Raw genomic sequence first — 17,693 nt, 5'->3', positions numbered from 1 at the left:
CAGACGGTGAATCTTGTTCATCCCCAATCTCGACGATGTATATAAATATTTATAACAAACCATTATGGGCAATTAATCAATTATCAATTGAAATATATCACTGTCACTTGATTAATTCACACAATTACAATATAATATACCTACATATTTAATAACATTATATTCTAGAGATGTGCGTGTGCGTACGTGTGTATAAGTATATACTTTGTTTTATTGCGTAATATTGTAACAGACAGCAAGCACGAGCCATACAATAATTTGACCCAATATAGTTATGTAAAATTTGTATACAGATATTGCATTTGACAGATCTTTCTCGATCGAACCCTTCTTCCTCTTCCCCTTATCGTTCCATCTCTTCTTTTCTCTGTTCATCCCTTGGTTTTATCGCAACCCTACAGCCTCCCTCCTCATCTTCTTTACTCAACCGTAGGACTGTACAAAATATTCAAAAGCTCACGGTTAATAATTCGTGACCACTAAATTAACCAAATTTTATCCGTGATCGCAATAAACACACTCTACTCGATCCAACCCGTCCTGCAAAATAAAGACATTTAGCCGAGATTCATACACAGCTCCTCTATGAATATTAAAATTACCATTTGAATTTGAATGTTATACCTACCTGAATTTGTAATCGCATTACCTACATTGTTTATTATTTTTATTTAACTCTATTTAATATAAATACTAAGTGATGATTGATGAATTATTAAGGGGATGGTGATAGAAAAATTAATAACATCAGATTATTGATAATAGAGCATTAACCCGGCTTCCTTTAAACCGCTAATATGTAAGACGATTTGTTATTATTTTATTCAAGGTCTACGTGTCATCTACAAGATCAAATACTTCTTAAGACTCCACTATTTGTTTTTAAATAATTATTTTCTTTTTCTTTTTTCAATTCTTTAGGTTGTCCGATTTACATTAGTCTCAGTCTTAATTATAATCGTATATTAATTAACGGGTTACTTAATTTAGAAACGGAAATGAGAAAATTCAAAATTAATTGAACGGCGAGGAATATATCGAAAGTATTGATAATAAAATAATGCACGATCGGTTTTGTGGGAAAATGACCGCTCTGAAAAATCGTGGCTTAGCTTATGAGGTAACACAAGCCGTCAGCGTTAGCAGTGTAAGCTAATGTAAGCGTTGGTGCACACGCTAGATACGCAAGCGAACATATTATATATTGCATAACACCTAAACTGCAAACGTAAATCTGTTACTAATAGTAAAAACAATTCTCTTACTAGTTACCACTACCAACTTCACTGTTTATTATTATTATTATTATTATTATTATAATCATTATTGTTCCATAATCCATGCATCCATAGGTAAATATCGGTATATGCTTCCGTATTTATTAATCAAACATCTTTAGTAAATTTCCATTTGGATTTCAATAAATAGCTAATTAAAATGCCAATTACACTTTTTTACTCGCATTTTATAAAATAGAGTACCATTATTTTTAAAAAATGTACACATGAAAATTAAATTTATGGATTTTTAAATGGCAAGTTAATTTTTATGACTTTTTTTAAGATTAATTATACTAATTTCATAATGAGTAATAGATATTACGTATCCTTTGATGCTTCAGTACATAACCAGGATAGACTAAGTTTGAATTAAATCCTCATAAGTGTTTATACGACAATATCTGAGTGATTCAAATATTTTCGATTATTTCCAGCTACATTCCCTGATTCAGAAAGATGATTTAAAATGATTACTTTCATGATAATTGTATATCTATATAGTATTAAAAAAATCCGATGCATTCAAATCATTTCAAATTAGATTTCTTAATCAGGGTCCTTTCCTAATTTTATTGCTAGTCTGTTAAATTTTCTGAATTAAGCAAAAAGTTATCATTAATTCCATAATAATGTTAGCGCCATTAAAGAAAACGATATATATATATATATATGAAGTTAGGTTTGACTAATATTTATTATTTTCGTTAAAAATAAAGAGGGCATAGTCTCTTTTAAATAAAATTTATAAAATACCATCGATGCTTGAATATTAGCAGCTTTAGGTATTTAATTATCTGTTTAAGTAGTATGTATAACAGACTACTATAAATAATCAGCAACAATGTAAGTTTATATTTTGAATTTATCGATAGTTAATTATTAGTTATAGCTAACTTTTCGTAGTATTAAATATGTAAAATCAGTATTTAGCTATAACACTACTTCATTATATTATTATTTTTCTATTTAATTTGACATTGCTAGACTATTATTTTCCAAAAGGATTATTGTTGTGGGATTGGTTAATGATAATTAATAAAACTTTAAAACCAACAAGTTTTTTAAAAGCCCTGAATTTTTTAAATTCAATTGATGGTAGCCGAGCAAGTGGATCGCCAAGGCGTACTCCATTGGATCAGGATTAAAATTTTCCAACATTTTAATCACCACCATGATTGAAGACACCATACTCATAGGGCAGTTCTCCAAGAATTTGATTTCTTCCAAAATTATTTGCCATTTTTTAAGGTTGTCTAACGAAATCATAATTCCAAAACGTGCAGCGAACTTGTTCGACTCCAGACATTCTACTATAGTGATAGATTGTTTTGATGACTTGGCTTGACTAGACAACCTCTCATGTTCTCTTATCGTTTCCAGTCGCCTCCGATCTTATTACTGGAGTTCTGCGGGGATTAATGTCGCCTCCAGTTACCTCCGATCTTACCGGAGTCTTGTGCCGTAAAACTAGATTCAAATTAACACTTTCTATCGATTTAATGTTAATCTTACTAATTTTTGGTGGTTTTTTAACGGTCTCCACCGGATCATACAAAAAAGAGCTGGTTTACAGGAATCTTCGTCTTCTTCAGCATCAATGCTCTCATTGCTGAAGGTTGTATTTTGCGGAGTTATTTCCACGATAGTTCTAGCCTTTTTTCTGACAGGTGTACATATATCTCCCTTGATTGTCATTTTATCACCGACAATTTATGCTCTAGCAACAGGAACCACAAACTTAGCATTATAATCAGGTTGAAAAGTCTCCTGGAATTTTGGTTCAGAAGAAACTCTTTTACGCTCAAATAAACCAGGTGGTTTTTAATATTGTACTTTTTGCAGATACTCAATGCATAGTCAACGATACTCTGAGCATCAGCACCGCCTCTATTCATTTCTTGCCGCTTCCTTCTGACTTGGAATGATTAGCGGAATGATTTTGCTTATTGTTCTAGCCTCTTCTCCGGTATTTTACATATTACAATTACTGAAGGTTTTAATTGGCCGAGTGATTTTAACGAAAGTTTTGTCGAATAACTTTTTAGCCATACGTTGTTGATAAACCCGAGATGGAAATAATAGCTTGACAAGCTGAATTTGAGCATTACGACGCTCTCGATTATTTCGTCGACGCTAGAGTCTTTTTTAATTTATCAGCATACTGGAATTAATAAAAAAAATTTATTAGTAATTAAAAATCTTACTAAATATTGGAGCTCTTTCAAAATCGGCTGTTTGAAAATTAATTAATATCTTTAATTTTTTTTATCATCAAATATCTGTTGATATTTATAAATAAATACTTTTTTTCATTAAAAAATAAAAAAAACAATAGATAATTTAAAATTCGTATGAATTAATAATAATAATTTAATAAAACATTTACTATAAAAATTTATCAGAATAATTTTTCGATAATAAAGTATCCCCCCTCCCGAGTCAATAATTATAGATTTGCAAGTATTATATATCAAAATATCAATTAAGTATTGCTTTTACCGAGCTGTACAAGCTAAAATAAATTAAAAAAATAAAAGTTATTTTATTTCTACGGTACCCGAGTGATTGTAAATCACTTTTTGTATTGTATTGTAAATCTATAGATTGCCAGTACTGCCTCAGTACTGGCAACCCACAAAAAAATAATGCATTTAAACACACACTACCAAAAGTGTGTATATCTATTTATAGTGAATAATGTTTGTTGACTAAATAACGAATGTGATTTCAACACAAGGAATTTAAATATTTGTAATTATCTAAAGGTATTTATTAATATTTTTAATTAAAAAAACTTGTTAAAAAACTATTGTTAGTGATCATTGTTATTAATAATAAAATAAATAATTTTAGGTTATCAATGGACCCGGAGTTTTTAGCAAAATTAATTCCTCAAACAAAGGAACAGTCAAGACCGGCGTGCAAAAAATGTGGCTATGCCGGACACTTGACCTATCAGTGTCGAAATTTCATAAAAGTCGACCCCAACAAAGAAATCGTTTTAGACGTGAGTAGCACCAGCTCTGACAGCGATGAAAATTACATGACGCCTTTGACGGAGTTGCGGGAAAAGGAACTGAAAGCCAAACTCAGTGAAGTAAAGAAAAAAAAGAAGGAGAAAAAAAGAAAAAAGTCGAAAGCTCGTCGTCGCTCTAGCTCTGAATCCGAGTCCTCCAGCTCAGAGTCCGAGGACGAGAAGGAGAAAAATGACAAGAAAAAAAAGAAAAAACGTAAGAAGAAATCCAAACATAAGAAGCAAAAACGGCGACGTAAATCTAGTTCATCTGATTAATTTTTAAGTAAATAAATTAATTTTTTATCAATTTAATCTGCATTTACATTTATTTGAATCCCTAGATACCTTCTTTATCAACACGCTTTTAATAGCTCCATCTACATCAAAATAAACAGTGCACAGCTGTTATGAGGTTTATTTACCTCAGTTGTCTTATGAGGTGTGTTGTCAACAGTTTATATTAGTTATTTATTGTTTCATTTAATAATAGTTGTATTTATATTTAATTAGTTTATTTTAGTATCAAGAATTGGACAAATAGTTAAAAATGACAAGACACGCGAGAAATTGTACAGCAGGAGCGGTTTACACTTATCATGAAAAGAAAAAAGATGCTGCTGCATCAGGTTACGGTACTAATAGCAACAGAATTGGCAAAGATTCAGTAAAGGGTTTTGATTGTTGCTGTTTGACACTTCAGCCATGTAGGAATCCTGTTATAACGTAAGTAATATATATGAAAATTAATTCAGCATATATTTAATAATTTTATAACAAGTAAATTATGACAAAAAAAAATTGACATGTAGAAATTTTAAAAAATAAAAAAATGCAATTTTTTAAAATAAATTTTTTTGATAAATAAAATTTAAAAATTTTTAAGTGATTGCTAACTTTAATGTCATAAATATTATTTTTTTTTGTGGTATTGGAGCTGGCAAACTGATGGCTTTTTTATTTTACAATTTACAGGTTAGATAGTACAATTTATTTTTAATGAATTCATAAGTTTACTATCTTCTGTATCATATTTTTTAAATTTACTAACTTAACATAAATAATGAAATAGTTTGAATTTTTGTAGGCCAGATGGGTATTTATTCGACAAAGAAGCTATTTTGGAGTACATATTATCAAAAAAACGAGAGTACAGTCGAAAATTTAAAGAATACGAGGCCCAGAAGCGTAAAGAAGAAAACAATGTTCAAGAAAAAACAGTTAATGAAGAGTTAAAAAAATTGGAAAGTTTTTTGAAATGCGAAAAAAGTATTGTAGCTTCTGGAAGTCAAAATAGTTCAGAATCGTCGGTTTCCAATATGGCCAATGGAAGAGACAAAATGTTACCCAGTTTTTGGATCCCTTCTAAAACTCCCGAAGCCAAAGCCGCTGCTTTGAAGAAGCCAGATAAAAATATTTACTGTCCTGTCAGCGGAAATGTTCTCAAGCTGAAGAATCTTATTCCTATTAAATTTACAGAAGTTAAAGATCCAGACGACAAAAAAGCTTTAATTGTTAAAGAAGCTAGGTACATGTGTCCGATAACTCATGATATTCTGGGCAACAGCGTTCCTTGTGCAGTTATTAAGACAACGTGAGTGCTATTATTACTTAAAGTTTGACTATTGAAATGATAATTTACAATTTACTTATTTTTGTTTTTTTTTTTTTTTTATTTTTCAACAGCGGAGATGTCGTGACAATGGAATGCGTTGAAAAACTCATTAAAAAAGACTGGATTAATCCTCTAGATAGTTCAAAAATATCTGAGTCAGATATTATTACTCTTCAAAGGGTAATTTTTGTTATTATTCTTTATCTAAATGAATATTGTTTATTTAATTCCATAATAAAAATAAATAAAGTAGTTTACAATAGACTAAAGGTTATCTTTTATTACAGGGTGGAACAGGATACGCCGCAGTCAATGACAATCTAGAAGGGAAACACGAACGACCAGTCTTACAAGCGTGAATTGATTTATTACCTTCACTCTTAAGCTATAAAACAAATAAATAAATAAATACAAAAAAAAAATTATAATAATAAAAATAAATCGATTTATTTCACAACAAAATTAGTAAGACAATTGTTAATTTATTTCTATTTGTAATAAAAATTATCTAGCAATAGTAAATTTTCAAATTATTCTCTGAGTATATTAAATAGACTTTTATTATCGTATTAAATTTTAATTTTATAATTATTAAGGTAGTTAGACCCAAAAAGCAAAAATTCAAGAAATGAAGAGAGGAGAAGAGAGAGAAAACCGCGAAGTTTTATTATTTTTGTATTGAAGAAATTTTAAGAATTTTACGAAAAACTAATATTACTTAGATTAATACATGTATAATTACCCTACAAAATTCTGAAATTCCCTACCACATAGTTTTTAAGAAATCATTCATGATTCATGCGTGGAAGTAAGTGAGCAATAGGCCGTAAGAGAGGCGATACTAGCGAGTGACAAAGACAGCAGTAGCATAAACTATGTTGGGAAAAAACTACCTTAAATATTTAATTTAATGTTTGTTTTCAAAAGGTTTATATTTCACGTTATCAATCGGTAAAGTCTATTTACTATTGAATTAATTGTAATTAATGCATCACATGAATAAAATTGATAATTAAAATTTTAATAGAATCTTTTATATTTAAATATTTCTTTAACTTAAATATTGAAATAATATTATTTGCATAGACCAAAATAATCACTCATGTATTAATAACGACAATAATAATAAAGTTGTTGACAGCTTATTATTTATTGTTATCATTATCATTATTGTTTTTTTCTTTATGTTTCAATCAGCAGACAAGTGAGAATTCGATGTTGATTTCCGGGAAATGACCTCAGTCACCTCATAATTTTACGAGTGCCACAGTATCAGTGCAACGTGCTTGATAGTTTTTTTTTTCTTCTTTACTCCTCAGATGTTAAATCAAGTTACTCAGTACATGAAGGCGCTGTATCATCAACAAAAAATAATCATTCAATTAAATGGAAAATGGCTAACAAGAGAATCGACCGTGAAACTGGAGAATTAGCCGACGAAAATTATGAGGAACGGCTGACGTGCAATTATCATAATGTGAGTAACGAAACTGGTGAACCTGAGATTAATGATGTGGGTGAATTCGACAGACGCCTACCATTTAAAGTAAATTTTATTTTATTTATATTTCTTATTAGTATATTACACAATATTTTTTGCTTACGTAAATTATTCAACACAAACATAAAATGGTTACACTTAATTACAGATACCGAGAGAGATAAGAGAAGAATTATTGTCAAAGCAAGAGAAAAATTTAAGTGATAGGAGACTTAAAGATTTACTACCGCTGTGCGAAGACACAGCTTTTGGAGAAATTAATCCAGTATTTTTGTTTTTACCCGCTGTTATTTACTTCAAGTGGTTCGCGATATCATTGATGATTTTTGAATTCATTTTTCACGGTTGGTCGCATCATAAAAATAAAACCCTCAAAGATGTTTATTATCGCTCGCCTTTTCATGGAATCACATCGGAGTACTGCGCACTCTGTCAATTTGAGACTTGTATGATTCGTGTGGGCAAGATGCAACAGATTCGTATGCACAAATTTTTACATGGCTGTAATTATATGAAACGCGCGGTGACTTAGGTCTATCAGCTAAAGTTTTTACTTTAATGTTATTTTTTTTTAATATAATCTTTTTATTTTTAAAGTGATTCTTTGTTTAATTATTTATAAGAATAAATTTAAATGACACTGAAGTTAGCAAACGTCTAAAAATTTTTTATTAATTAAATTACAACTAAAAAATATTTCGAAAAAATTACATTCATAATTGAAATTTTTTTCAATAAAAAATTTCTGAAAATTTTGAAATGTCCGCTATAACTTCATTTTAATAAATTTAAATATATTTTCTGAGGTTAATCATAGTAAAACATAATTTTACAAAAATAATTTTTTCTAATAATTTTAAATTCAATTATTAATTTATTTTACCCAAAAAAATATAGCAAAAACCAAATTTTCACACATTAAATTAATAAAAAAAAAAAAAAACAATATAGTTAATTTAAAAACCATTTAATTGAAATTCATATTAATAATTTACATGTACATAAATTTATTACATTTTTTATAAATAAATTCAAAACTTAACCCAAATTCCTAGTTATTTAATTAAACATTTATTAATTTAAAAATCCATTCTTTTAAGATCACCTTATTTTAATTACCTAAGCCAATTTATTATCGCATGGCTAAAATTTCTTTAGTTGCAATCTGTGCTATATAATTAAAATCAACAGCCAGATATGCTCGCCAAAACCGACAACGACACCAAGTAAGCGCCGAGTAATTAGGACTCTGAATCCCGTGAAAGATTCGTGCGACAGCACGACCTGTAAAATTATTATCTCTGTAACTAGCGATCAGCGACCTGATGTCATTGACAAGCTGAGCTTCGTTAGCTGGATCGTTCTTCTTGGCATTAATTTCAACAATAGAAAGCGGACTCGACGACTGAAAGTACTCACGAATGACATTTTTCAGCTGATCAGACTTATAAATATTGTCATCATTCAATTCCTCACAATCTTTGACCCTTTGGCAGCTGTATTTATTCATAACAGTGTGAATTATTTCCAGCTGCTGGAGGGAAGAAGTTTCCTGGTTCTGAGTCCTTGAAGCCAGAGCGTCAAGAGCTTCGTCCAGCTCAGCATCAGTCAGGTCACCTGGTGCGCGGACTCTCAGTCCTAGAGTGTCATATCTGACAGAAATAGATGATCGTTTTGGTTTGCCATTGACAGTCGTCCATTCCAGATTCTTAAGGTGACTTTTAACCACCCCCGAGTCCCAACCAATTGCTGCTGCTACATCAACCACTGGGAATTCAATAGTCGTATCATTGTCATGCGTGACACCCTTTTTGCGGTCTAACGCAATCGCCATGGCCAGTGGAGGCGATGACTGCGCAGCAGCTTTCAATGCCTGTGCTCCATTGTAGCTCGTGACTTTAGCATTTACGTAGACCGAAGACAACACGGTGATAAATTTCTTTGGGTGTAGCTCCAGGTAGCAGAGCAACGTCGAAATCATTTCTTCGGTGACATCAAGCGAGCGAACTGTTTCATCAATCGAAATCGCGACTTCATGCCCAGGACAACGTTTTCCGCTGGTGGCACACGAGCAAGGGACAAAAATTTTCTGCAAAAGCTTCCTTATTGTATGACGGTCAACTCCGTTGGCATATATGTGTCTTCTCAGCTCCCACTTGTCACTGTTTTCCTGAGGATTAATAAAAAGATGACAGTGAGCTGGCAAATTATCACGACCAGCTCGTCCAACTTCTTGAACGTATCCCTCAAAACTCTGCGGCATGTTGTAGTGAATAACCGACCTGATGTCCAACTTGTTTATTCCCATACCAAACGCCACAGTCGCGACGACGATTCGCGTGTCGCCTGACATGAAATGCTTCTGAATGACCTTACGACGACTGGCTGCCAATCCTGCATGATAAGCTTCCGCGATAGTCGACACTTTGGCTTTAGGTTTCGGCTTGCCGGTCTCCAAATCTTGGAGAGACACTCTCAGAAGTCCAGCGATTCTTGTGCACTCTTCTCGCTTGGTGCAGTAAACAATTATTGAGTCGCAGTCTTTGAACCTCGGGCTTCGGAGAATATCCACCAATGCGCGATCACGCTGGTCATCTTTAGAAACAGTCAGAGTTAAGTTGTTAGGAAGCGGGACGTCACTTATTACTCCGGCCATGCCATCGTGGATCTTCAGATGGTTGACGATACTTTCAGCTGTAGCTCGTGTCGCAGTTGCTGTTAGCCCTAGAATTGTTTTCACTCCCATTTTCTCCATAAGCACTCGACAGACCATCAGATAAGACGGACGGAAGTTGTGGGACCACTGAGAAATACAATGGGCCTCGTCTATGCAAGCAAAAGCGATGGGTGGAAGCTGTCGCAGCAGTGATCCAAAGCCTGTTGATTTTTCACCAGCTACTATCGCTTCTGGAGACACCAGAAGTATATCAAGCCGCCCTTCTTTTACAGCTTCGATAACTTTTTCACGGGTCTTTGGAGTTTGACCTGTGTGCAATGCTGCCGCAGAAATGAACCCCGGGACTCCGGTTACTTGGTCGTCCATCAGAGATACCAATGGAGAAATCACCAGGGTAATGCAGTGTGACCTCTTGGCGTACAAATATGCTGGTAGCTGATAACACAAAGATTTACCGGATCCAGTAGATAGAGTTACCAAAGTCGATTGTCCAGAAAGGATTCTCATCACGGCTTTTTCTTGTCCAGGTCGGAAGCTCTTATGGCCAAATTTTTTCAGAGCTTGCAGCACCTCAGAAGGCGTCGGTATCACCAACCCGTCGCTGCTAGTTGGGAAAACTGGATCGATAACTCCGTTTTCTGGTGGTAGCAATTTATCTATAAGTTCCTGAGGAATTCTGTGCCCGACAAATGGTTGATCTTCAGCAGTTTCTTCTTCAAAATCATCATCAAAATCATAAGGACAGTTTTCTAATTCTTCTTCAGGTTGTTTTTCCTCAGCGGGCATTGTCGAGGTCTTGGGAAGGTGATGCAGCCGATGAGCATGGGCCTTAACGGCTTCTTGACTCGCCATATGCTTGGCTTCTTCCAGAGTCGGAAATTCAGAGACATCAGTATGTTCAAGAGGTATCAACTCATCGCTCTTCATCGCAGGGCAGTTTCTAGAGACATGGTTGCTTCCTCCACATTTAAAGCACGTATTTTTCTCAGCCAGGTCAGCCAAGTCCAATGAACCTTCTCCAGATGCCAGTTCTTTCTTCTTGTGTTTCCATTGATTTTTTTTATACCTAGAGAAGTTGAAAGATTTCTTCCCACGAACAAAAACTTTCTTCTTCAAATTAATCCTTACAAAGTTGTCATTTACGTTACCAGAGGCTATTTTGGCTTCTAGTTTTTCTTTTGCTGACATCGCAGCCTTTGGTTTCACTTTAGTCACTGTTGTTTTTTCCGCTTCAATAGACTCGCAGAACTCTGTTACAAGATCACCATTCGTGTCCTGCGGCACAGCGAACCGCGGAACCACATCCAGAGCTTCCACACCGTAAATAGGAATCTCCGGAGTTTCTTTCTCGTTCGGTAATTCCTTATCTTCAAAAGTCTCTTCAGAACTATCTTCAGAGTATTTAACTTTTCTCCTAGTAGTCCTCCGAGGTTTTTTAATTTCACTAGACTTTCTTTTAACAGCCGGTTTCCTTCCCCGCTTCTTTTTACCCTTTTCTTCACTATCAATAGTCGGCTCAACCTTCTCTTCCTTTTCTACCACTAAGTTTTCTTTAACAAGCGGTACAGGTTTTTCTGTAACAATTTTTTCGGCTTTCAATCTTTTAATTTCCTCCTCTATAGCTGGACTCACAAAACTTTGCTTATTAAACGGCGAAGAAAAACTGAAAGCACGATGAGAAAAATCTGTACGCGGTCGCTTACAAATATTCGACAAATCCGAAGCAGTCCGTCTCCAGTTACGGATCCTTTTATTGCGGCTTTCTTCTTCAGAGTCGCTGACGCACACAAAATCATCATCAGAAACTTCAGCTGCTTGCGAAGGTGATTCTTTTGAACAAGTATCCTGAGATTCTTGATAATTATTATCCAATGATTCAATTCCCGAGTCACTGACACCAGACAAACGTTTGAATTCTGATTTAGGCTCTTCAACAGCTTCATTATCATCTTTAGAGCATCTGGCCAGCCACTCACTGTCCAGTTTTCTGTCAACAGTCACAGACTTACCGCTAAGTACTTGCTGAATAATATTAATAGGCTGAGTTGTCACTTTTATTTCCTGCGTAACTATTTTTATAGGATCAGCGAGTAACAGATCTGATGAATCTTCAATAGTTTCAGCAGCTAGACTCGTATTATTTTTTAAGTTGTCTACTTCACAGGCAGATTTATTAAGATGAGACTTACTCTTGGATCTAGTTACGGACAGTGACTTCCTGGGGTTGCGCTTTAAGAAGCTGCTGGAAGTGAATTTCTTCTGAGAGAGTTGGAAGGATGAAGATTTACCTACTAGAATTTTTTTCTTCTTCGGTGCTTCATAATCTTTGCTGAGATGATCGCCCCAAGCACCGTCAACGTTGAGAGTATCCACAGGAACTGACGGCTCTGCCTTGGGGACATCTGGAGCAATATTTTCAGTATTTACCACAGATTGAGATCCTGCCGATTTATCGAGGACAGATTTTTCGGGAGTTTTTATTTCGAACTGACTCACTGAGTCTTGGGACAGAAAATCTAAAGAAGACATATTTAATGAGACGTTTGATTCTATTTCATCAGAAAATGTTATGTCCAGCAACGTCTCTTCCAGCACTTTAGTCTTGAGCTTCCAATAATTTTTGTAGGAGTCTCGAATTATTTTGTCGGCACTCTTTATGTCATTCTAAAAGAATAAAAGTAATTAATGAAAATTAAGTTAGCCGAAATTTAAAAATTTTTAGAACTTTTTTTTTTATTGAAAAAATGATTACGAAAAAATTAAAAAAAAATTTTTCACTTGTAAAAAACTTTAAAAACTCTATAAGTGTAATTTTTTTTAAATATTTTTTTGTTCTAATTTAATTATTAAAAAAAAAAAATCAAAAGATTAAAAACGTCGGCTAACTTTAGTATCATAATTAATTATTGAAATAAAAATTAATTTAGCAGATTTTTGTAAAAAATAAATTATGGCAAAAAAATAAAAAGAAAAATTTCACATGTAGTAAATTTAAAAAACTATAAGTGAAAATTTTTTGAAATATTTTTTTAGTTTTAATTTAATTAATAAAAAAGAAAATAAAAAAATTTTTTAATGTCTCCTGATTTCAGTATCATAGTTAATTATCGTCAAGAATAATAGGTGGTAAAATATTAATAACATACCTTGGTTGGTTTTCGTCCATATTTTTCCATAAAATCACTTTCCCACTTTTTAACTCTTATTTTACACTTCAAGTATTTATTATTTACCGCTGGATCATCTAATGAATTCATTTTTGTAATAAATAAGTACCTTTACTGCTAATAATTGAATTAAAACTGATAGTGCATCCGAGCACATCTAACTCTTATTATATTCTATTTGGATACGGCGATCTAGGAGGTTACGTCGCTGGGAAAATTCTACGCGCGAAAATAAACTGCGCAGTCGAAGTAGTCATAATAATAATAATAATAGTAGTAAAACCACGTGGATCTTTTTTATCCCCAAGCGCTAGCGAAGTATGACTACATTTATAGCGGGAAAAAATTGAAAAGTGAAAATTATAAATTTTTTTAAGTTTTTATTTTGCACAAATTTAGTTTTTATGTGGAATAAAAATTTTTTTAAATACTTTTTATTACTTATTTAATAGAAATTTCCACTGAGAATTATTTTTTTAATAATTGATTCTGGATATTTTGTTATAAATTATTTTTATTCCTTACAATGTAAAAAAAATCAATAAAAATTAAATTAATCACATTATTTTTTATAAAAATATCAGTAAACAATTAATAAGTAGTAAATTATTTCTAACTCCTTATAAAAATACAAATGGAGTACAATTTTTATTATACATTATTAATTTAATCGTATGTTTTATTAAGATAAAAATTTAGGATTTAAATAATTATACGACGAATAATCCAAGTCGCAATTTTTGTTAGCCTCTGCAAGAGAAATAGCTTTCAATTTATGTGAAGGTGGATGAATAGGATTTACGGCTTCTAACTGCGCTACAACGCAATCTGAACACAAATTTACGTTGTAACACTCAGCGCAATTCCACCTGGTACCTTTTAAAGGATCATCTCCACAACATATGCACTGAAAATATTAAAAAATTATTAATTATAACCTTGAAAATACATATTTAATTTATTAAGAATGTACAATAGATTAAATTAGATACCTTGTAGCCCAAATGTTGTTGAGAGCTCGATGTTTCCTGTTCTTTTTCAGACTTTACCTTTCTAATCAATTCAATCTGCCAAAGCTCTGTGTCTTCATCATTATCGTTCTTCTACAAATAAAATAATTATTTTAATTTTTAATTTTTAAATTATTAATGTTTTTATCAATACTTACTGAATCTTTAATCATCCACTGGTGAACATCTTCAGTATCTTTATCATCAATCATATTTATTGAAGGAAAGAATGATGTAGTTCTGTGCAAGAAACGACGACTCATACTTTTTTTAGTACTTGGGTTTAATTTTGGAGCTTGTCCAGGTATTGGCATATTATAAGCCTTTAATTTAAGGAAATATTTTTGCACTCTTGTCATAACTTGTTTTGGAGTACGATTTCCTGCAAAGTAAACCCAATAATAATAAAAATAAATTGACTATAGATTAATAATGAAAATTAAGTTAGCCGACATTTAAAAATTTTTAAAACTTTTTTTTATTTGAAAAAATTATTACGAAAAAAAAAAAATTTTTCACTTGTCAAAAGCTTTAAAAACTGTAAGTGTAATTTTTTAAAAAAATTTTTTCATTCTAATCTAATTATTAAAAAAAAAATCAAAACATTAAAAACGTCGGCTAACTTTAGTATCTTAAATTAATATCATTAAATATAAAATAAAAACCTAATTCATTAGCAATTTTCTTCCATCGTCGCATACTGACTTCTTCATTTGGATATTTAACCAACAATTGTTCCAATTTACATTGCTCAGCAGGCGTCCAAGGAAGATTGAAAGTTTCTGGTTTACTTTCATCGAATGGACGACCACGAACAAGAATCTGTAATTAATTTAAAATCATTAATTATTTATATAAAAATAAAGTACAAATAATATAAAATTATTACCTTTCCATCTGTCTGCTTGACTTTAGGATGGGTTCGGAAATTTCCATGCCGTGTCTGGGGTGGTTTTAAGCGAGCGTCAGAAGCAGATATGTTGTAGCGACTCCAATCGATGTAAGGAATTTCAGCTACTTTTATTTCACCAGGAAGGTTTGACAGTTGACCATTTTGCAACTTGTTAATAAAACCCATCGGATCTTTCAGGGCGTTAGCTCGTTGTGCTAATAACTCGTCCATGTCCTCGATAGCTCGTGCCTGTTGGTTTTCTAGGATGACAATAGTCTTCAGTAGATCCATGTAATCTTTGTTACCCTTTAGAGCCAAGCTGTCAGATTCAAAATAGAATTCAGCATTCTCGTCAATAACTGTTTCACCCTCCATTTTTTTTTTATTTCTGAAAAAATAACAAAATATTTATAAATTTCATTATTATTAATTGTTGTTGTTAGAAAAATCTATATATTCTTTCTCTATAATTTTATATTATAAATATATAAAAAATTACTTACAATTTGTCAACTTATATATTTTTACTCTATATAAAAAACAACACAATAATAAATCCTAGGTTAAAATTCGTAACCTCGTGGTGAAAAATATAAATAAGTCATATGACAGATCCATTTCTCAAAAAGATCACTAGGCAGCGCTGATTTCTGATAAAAACCTTCAGTATGCTTTAAAAAGGCGCGAAATAAATTAACCAAGCCGAGATATTTTATAACTAATAACTCGATTGATTTAAAAATAATTAAAAATGTCCAGTAAACAATTTTAATAAAGTCTATTTACACCAAGTGATGCGATAATTCTAACTAAAGTAGTACTTAAACAAAAATTTTACATAATATTTACGTGCATCTAGCTGGTACTGGACAAACTGTTGTTCAAGACATTTTTAAATTAACATAATCATGGAATTAATGAATATTTACTTGGAAGCTCTTGCTGGATATATAAATGATGAAGACAAACTTGTAAGTTGTAATTTTATTTTATTAATTAATGGTAAATTTATGTACAATTACTTAAATCTTTATTGATTTATAGGTTACGTATAAATGGCTGAGCAAAAAGCTAGAGATCCATGTTAATGTGGCGAAACAAGTCCTGGAGGAGTATTGGAATAAAAATAAATCCAGTGATGAGCTTGTCGCAACAATCATGATAATAGGGTACACCAAAGATGGAGGAATGCGGGTTGAGGTGATAAAAGAGTCGGATTTCGTTGCTGCTGCTGATAAGTACGACAGGATAATATCACAGCACCTGTACAGCTTACAGAAGTCATTGCCCGATCTTCAACTTTTGGCTGAAGTAGGTCAGGGTGACACTAAATTCTCAGCCATCACGTGTAAGAACGCCGTGGTGCTGAGCGATGAAGAATTGTTCAAGCGAAGGTGGGGTCGCAATCAATTGTACGAGGCACCAGCTGCTCCCGTTGAGCACAAGCCTCCCGAGCCGAACAAGGGAATTATGAGCAGTTTTGCCAAGGCTGCTGACAAGGTGAGCGATAGCAAATCCAATAATGATAAGAGTGATGATAATAACGTGAGTAACGGCGTAAAAGATAAAGAAGAAAAAGTGGAACCAAAAAAAGTATCACCTGTTAAAAACAAACCTGCTGATACGAAGAAAGGTGTTCCTAAAAAGCCTGTCCAGTCTCAGAAAACTGGACTGAACAATTTGTTCGGTAAGGTCGCTGCTGCTAACTCCAAAAAATCACCACCTAAAAAAGATTCCGATAAAGAGAAAGAAAACAAAAGCAATGGAGTTGAAGACAGTCCTATGGAAGTTGATGAAAGTCCGGTCGTGGTAAGCAACGGACTGTCTGTCAGTAAGTCTAATTCAAAAGTTAGTAATTCAGAAGCGAGTCAAAAAAGTAATGGTAGTAAAAAAGACGATAAAGTTAAATCCAAACAAAATCGCGGTAGCAAACGGAACAGGAGTAGGGATTCAAGTAAAGAAGATACTAAAAAAAGGAAACGTATCTTCATAGCTTCTGATTCTAGTGACGAATCTGCTACGGAGCAAGAGCCAGACTTATTTGATGATCTTCCACCCCCGGAACCAACAGTCACGAGAAAATCACCATCGCCACCACCGGTTAAGCTTATCGAGGGTAAGCGCAAGGTACGCAAAGCTGTTGATAAAACTTTCGTTGACGAAGAAGGTTTTCTTGTCACTAAAAAGACTTTTGTCTACGAGAGCGCTTCTGACGAAGAAACTCCACCAACTGCTGTGGTTAAAGAAAGAGAGGTGAAGAAAGCTGCTGATAAGGCTGCTGTCGCTCAGATTAAAAAACAAAACAAGCAGACTTCTATAATGAGTTTCTTTAAAAAAGCTTAATCTCTTTTATTGCGCTATTATCTATTGAGTATTACCATAATTACTAATTAGTTTACGTTAGTAATTATATTTTTGATCATTTAATTTTTTTTTCGATTATTTGAGTATGTTTTTTAGTTGTAAGTTTAATAACGTGCCTCTGTAATTTTATTGAATTAAAAAAATGAAAATAAATTCTTTAATTGTTTATTATTA

General features: G+C 32.6%; 6 protein-coding genes across 11 annotated transcripts; 4 read left to right on the top strand and 2 right to left on the bottom strand.

Moving 5' to 3' along the window:
* The first annotated feature begins 659 nt into the window (after nt 1-659).
* LOC123266497 (protein SREK1IP1-like) lies at nt 660-4,605 on the top strand. 2 transcript variants are annotated; one of them, XM_044730753.1, is made up of 2 exons: nt 660-680; nt 4,131-4,605. In XM_044730753.1, the coding sequence occupies exon 2, from the start codon at nt 4,141-4,143 to the stop codon at nt 4,570-4,572; it is 432 nt and encodes a 143-aa protein (XP_044586688.1). In that variant the 5' UTR covers nt 660-680; nt 4,131-4,140; the 3' UTR covers nt 4,573-4,605. The 2 variants fall into 2 exon arrangements, with proteins under 2 accessions (XP_044586688.1, XP_044586687.1); XM_044730752.1 differs by lacking the exon at nt 660-680 and adding an exon at nt 3,915-4,045 and having other exon boundaries at nt 4,134-4,605.
* A 102-nt stretch (nt 4,606-4,707) lies between these two features.
* On the top strand, nt 4,708-6,370 carry LOC123266495 (nitric oxide synthase-interacting protein homolog). Its single transcript, XM_044730746.1, has 4 exons — nt 4,708-5,019; nt 5,381-5,887; nt 5,980-6,088; nt 6,196-6,370. Exons 1-4 carry the CDS (start codon nt 4,844-4,846, stop codon nt 6,265-6,267), a joined length of 864 nt encoding a protein of 287 aa, XP_044586681.1. The 5' UTR covers nt 4,708-4,843; the 3' UTR covers nt 6,268-6,370.
* Nucleotides 6,371-6,680: 310 nt separating this feature from the next.
* LOC123266496 lies at nt 6,681-8,009 on the top strand. 4 transcript variants are annotated; one of them, XM_044730751.1, is made up of 3 exons: nt 6,681-6,859; nt 7,228-7,454; nt 7,558-8,009. In XM_044730751.1, the coding sequence occupies exons 2-3, from the start codon at nt 7,302-7,304 to the stop codon at nt 7,939-7,941; spliced, it is 537 nt and encodes a 178-aa protein (XP_044586686.1). In that variant the 5' UTR covers nt 6,681-6,859; nt 7,228-7,301; the 3' UTR covers nt 7,942-8,009. The 4 variants fall into 4 exon arrangements, with proteins under 4 accessions (XP_044586686.1, XP_044586685.1, XP_044586682.1 ...); XM_044730750.1 differs by having other exon boundaries at nt 6,682-6,859; nt 7,109-7,454; XM_044730747.1 differs by having other exon boundaries at nt 6,682-6,859; nt 7,106-7,454.
* Nucleotides 8,010-8,273: 264 nt separating this feature from the next.
* On the bottom strand, nt 8,274-13,480 carry LOC123266492 (ATP-dependent DNA helicase Q4). Its single transcript, XM_044730742.1, has 2 exons — nt 13,233-13,480; nt 8,274-12,750 (listed from the first exon to the last, which is right to left on the bottom strand). Exons 1-2 carry the CDS (start codon nt 13,341-13,343, stop codon nt 8,542-8,544), a joined length of 4,320 nt encoding a protein of 1,439 aa, XP_044586677.1. The 5' UTR covers nt 13,344-13,480; the 3' UTR covers nt 8,274-8,541.
* A 305-nt stretch (nt 13,481-13,785) lies between these two features.
* Nucleotides 13,786-15,755, bottom strand: LOC123267044 (ZZ-type zinc finger-containing protein 3). Of its 2 annotated transcripts, none has more exons than XM_044731527.1 (6): nt 15,659-15,755; nt 15,153-15,530; nt 14,929-15,085; nt 14,422-14,645; nt 14,246-14,356; nt 13,786-14,160 (listed from the first exon to the last, which is right to left on the bottom strand). In XM_044731527.1, the coding sequence occupies exons 2-6, from the start codon at nt 15,528-15,530 to the stop codon at nt 13,936-13,938; spliced, it is 1,095 nt and encodes a 364-aa protein (XP_044587462.1). In that variant the 5' UTR covers nt 15,659-15,755; the 3' UTR covers nt 13,786-13,935. The 2 variants fall into 2 exon arrangements, with proteins under 2 accessions (XP_044587462.1, XP_044587463.1); XM_044731528.1 differs by having other exon boundaries at nt 13,904-14,160; nt 15,153-15,543; nt 15,659-15,754.
* A 303-nt stretch (nt 15,756-16,058) lies between these two features.
* LOC123267045 (DNA polymerase delta subunit 3-like) lies at nt 16,059-17,641 on the top strand. Its single transcript, XM_044731530.1, has 2 exons — nt 16,059-16,126; nt 16,200-17,641. Exons 1-2 carry the CDS (start codon nt 16,064-16,066, stop codon nt 17,496-17,498), a joined length of 1,362 nt encoding a protein of 453 aa, XP_044587465.1. The 5' UTR covers nt 16,059-16,063; the 3' UTR covers nt 17,499-17,641.
* The last annotated feature ends 52 nt before the right edge of the window (nt 17,642-17,693 follow it).

The sequence above is a fragment of the Cotesia glomerata genome, linkage group LG6 (genome assembly GCF_020080835.1).
Source record: "Cotesia glomerata isolate CgM1 linkage group LG6, MPM_Cglom_v2.3, whole genome shotgun sequence".
Lineage (NCBI taxonomy): Eukaryota > Metazoa > Arthropoda > Insecta > Hymenoptera > Braconidae > Cotesia > Cotesia glomerata.
The sequence above is the reverse complement of the archived record's forward strand: the minus strand, read 5'-3'. Positions and strand labels throughout refer to the sequence as shown.